The 3,338-nt window shown below is 57.5% G+C and overlaps 1 protein-coding gene across 1 annotated transcript in view; it reads right to left on the bottom strand.

Annotated features, from left to right (window-relative positions):
* LOC103925684 (sodium-dependent serotonin transporter-like) overlaps positions 1-3,049 on the bottom strand; it is a 9,668-nt gene extending 6,619 nt beyond the window's left edge. Inside the window, exons 1-4 of the mRNA XM_009334431.1 lie at positions 2,830-3,049; positions 1,048-1,182; positions 666-885; positions 240-378 (exon numbers count right to left, since the gene is read on the bottom strand). Coding sequence (XP_009332706.1) covers positions 240-378; positions 666-885; positions 1,048-1,182; positions 2,830-3,049 — 714 coding nt within the window. The remainder of the gene's footprint in view (positions 1-239; positions 379-665; positions 886-1,047; positions 1,183-2,829) is intronic.
* Positions 3,050-3,338: the final 289 nt, after the last annotated feature.

The raw sequence follows: 3,338 nt of genomic DNA, 5'->3' as shown, positions 1-3,338 counted from the left end.
CCAGCCGCTCATGGCGGCCCAGGGGGGCCGAGGGGTAGGGGTGTGGGGAGGAGGCAATATCCCATGTTTAAGCAGCCAAGAAGACCCCACCAGCTGCCAGGCACATGCTCTGCTCGGTCCCTCCTGCCTGGCCCTGGCCAGGGAGGGGATGCTGCATGCCGGGCTGCAAGCCCCCACGTGCCCAGGGCTCTGGCACGTCCATGCCCCGGCAGGGCTGGCAGCAGAGCCCTCTTTCTTACCTTCCCGGAGGTTTTCACCCCTTTCCACAGGCTGAAGTAGACGACGGTGAAGATGAGGAAGAGGCAGAGGAGCAGCTGCCAGTGGATTCCCCCCATGTCATAGAGACCCCCGGACTTCTGGACCTCCAGGACCTTCCTCCTGCGGGCAGGGATCCCCACAGCCGGGGAGGGTGTCTCAGGCCAGCGTGGTGCTGCGGGCTGTGCCCTTGCAGGCAGCCGGGGAGCGGGCTCAGCCCTGGGCAGGCAGTCCCACACTCGCCTCTCTCCCAGCACACTGAGAAAGGGGACCGTGAACTCCCCAAGAGCATCCCCACGTGAAAGCCTGCTCCCAGGCCCCCCGGTCCTGCTCCCCGTGCAGCAGACCCGAGTGCCTCCACGGGGATGTGCCCCAGCTTAAACACATCATCTACATTTATACGCACTTACGTATAAAACTCTTCGGCGGGGGACCTGGAGAAGTTGGTCCAGGTCACGTTGCTCCTCCCGAAGTAGTTGGTGCAGTCGGGCGTGTTCCAGGGGTTGTCGCAGCTCGCCCAGGGCAGGGTGCCCGAGAAGGATGAGTAGAAGTAGTAGAGAGCCCAGGCGATGATGGTGTTGTAGTAGAAGGAGACATACAGGCCAATGATGCAAATGGCAAAGCCAATGCCTGGGGAAAGAGGAGGGCAGACTCAGCAGCCCGCGCCGGTCCAGCCCTCTCGCTGTCTACCGGGACGTGGCTGCAGGGACCTGCACCGCCTGCGCGGCCCCGCTCACCAACACTGCATGGCCCCGAGTGCGCGGCGGTGGCCTGGGGCTCGGGGTCTCTTACCTTTAAAGATGGGGCAGATGCGCTTCCAGATGGGGATGGCGCCCGTCCTGTGGAACTGCCCCAGGGCCAGCTCCATGTAGAAGAGGGGCACCCCTCCGAAAACAGCCATCAGTGTGTACGGGATGAGAAAGGCTCCTGCGGGGTGAGGAGCAGAGCGGCAGTGACCACCGCGGCCCCGCGCCGGCCAGTGAGCACAGGCAGGCTGCGGGGGGAGGGCTGCCACTGCCATCCCTCCCAGCGCTGCAGGGATGTGTCACGGAGCAGCATGCACCAGGGGTTTGGACGTCTGTTTGTAAGATGCTTTGCAAATTATCTGTTCAGAAGGGGCTCACGGATGTGAGGACCCTGCTCGGTGCCCCAGCCTCCTGGGCTGCTGTGTTGGTCCCGGCTGGCGTCCCAGGCTTCGCTGGGGAGAGATCATTTGGCCGGGATGGTACAAAGAGCAATAGAAACCATCAAGGGATAGGGCACCACGCACCTCTCAGGTCTAGAAGAGTTTTGGAGAAAATCCCACTGAATATGCATGGTCACCCCAAGACACAAGTAATTAGCGCTGTAATCTGCATTATTCATAACAATGTCATCTGTACCAGGGCTACACTTGTACCCCATGGAGGTTTTGGAACTGGAGCTGCTCACCACACTCGTCAGAATAGCCCTGCTGGGATTAGTTAATTTAACCCCCACGGCTCCTCTCTCCGAGAGCCCTCCACGCGCTCCACCCTCAACCCCTCAAGGGTTTCTCTTCTAAGAACATCTCCAGCTGATGGGTGAGCCCAGCACTGGCCTGGATCAGCTCTCCCGCTCTGCGTGGTCCATGGCTGTCCTTTCCAAGAGCTGTTGTTTGAACTTCTCACCTTCCTGTGTGCGTGGGGCGGGTAAGGAAAGCATCTGCCTGACCCACATCAATGAAGAGTGGCTAAAGTTTGCTCCCGGTCCCACAGGAGCAAATCACAAATAACTGTGCTTGGATGTGGGCACCTGGGATCCACATTTTAGCCTTGAGTATGGTACTAATTATCTCCTTCTAATTTTCCCAAGCAGTAGAGGACGTTACCCGAATGCTGACTTTGGCAATTAAATCCACTGTGCTTTTGCAAACAGCACAAAATTTTCATTCCTCATTTTTAATTTCCATGCAAGGGGCTTTTCTACTCTGCTCTATGTAAAGCAATTTATTTAGTTGTCATTTACTCAAGTTTTTTTCCTTCACGGACCTTTTGTATCTTAACTTTCTGTTGCTCCCTCGTAGGAGTGAACACCTGCAGCCCCGTGCAGCGCGGGGCTGCGCGTCCCAGAGAGCCGGGGCTCCTCCGCGGGGTCCAGCACTGCCGGCTGCACGTCCGGGATCTGCGGCAGGCAGCTGGGATGCTTGCGAGGATTATTTTAAAACACAAGCCATCAGAAAGGGTTGCTTTCACAAAGTCACAAGATCATAAAGGGTACAAACCTTCCACCCTAAATTTGCAGATTCTTAATCCTTTTATGCAGTTTGGACCATGCTAGTTTTCTCTTTGTGATCCTAGAGCTGCTAACGCACCTCCAACCATGCCGGGGAAGGAGTGAATGACAACAGGGAAGGGGTGAACGGACGGGGATTTTGAATGAAGAAAGAGACAGATGTCAGGAGAAGTTGGGTCAATCTCTAAACTGCCCTCTCTGGAGAGGAGCAGCTAGAGACAAAGAAAGAAAAGAAGCAGCGAGTTTTCCAGCATCAGAAAGATGAAAACCAGATTTCTTTTCTCCAAAAGAAGACTTAAATAATCCTAGCGGTGTCCTTACCCCCTCCGTTTTGGTAGCAGATGTAAGGGAATCGCCAGATGTTGCCCAGATCGACAGCGAATCCGATGACCGAGAGGAGGAAATCCATTTTTTTGCTCCATTTGTCCCTGGGGTGGGTTTGGGGCCCCGGGGGTGCGAGGCTGGCTCTGGGACCCGGGTGGGGGGCCGTGCCCTGCCGGGGAGGGCTGGCGGCAGGCGCCGGGCAGGGCTGCTCTGCCATCCTGCCACCCTGGCAAATCCTGCAGGATTCAGGCTGAGTAACTTGGGGACGGGAAGGATTTTTCTGTTGCTGATGACAGATCCGAGGAGGGGAGGGTCAGTCTGACTGCGCTTCCCCACCTCCCGCTGGAAACCCACAGCACCGAGAGCAGCCGGCAGAGAAACCCATCCTCTGATCAAAGGCAGGAGGCGGGAGAGCAGTTTTCTGAGCACAGGGCTGAGGCGTGGGGACCAGCTTCACCGCACGGGTTTCTGTCCCCTCTGCTCCCTGGGTCTGCGCCTGGGCGGGT

The sequence above is a fragment of the Pygoscelis adeliae genome, unplaced genomic scaffold, assembly GCF_000699105.1.
Source record: "Pygoscelis adeliae isolate BGI_AS28 unplaced genomic scaffold, ASM69910v1 Scaffold262, whole genome shotgun sequence".
Taxonomy (NCBI): Eukaryota; Metazoa; Chordata; class Aves; order Sphenisciformes; family Spheniscidae; genus Pygoscelis; species Pygoscelis adeliae.
Note: the sequence above shows the minus strand (reverse complement) of the source record. Positions and strands in the feature narration are given on the sequence as shown.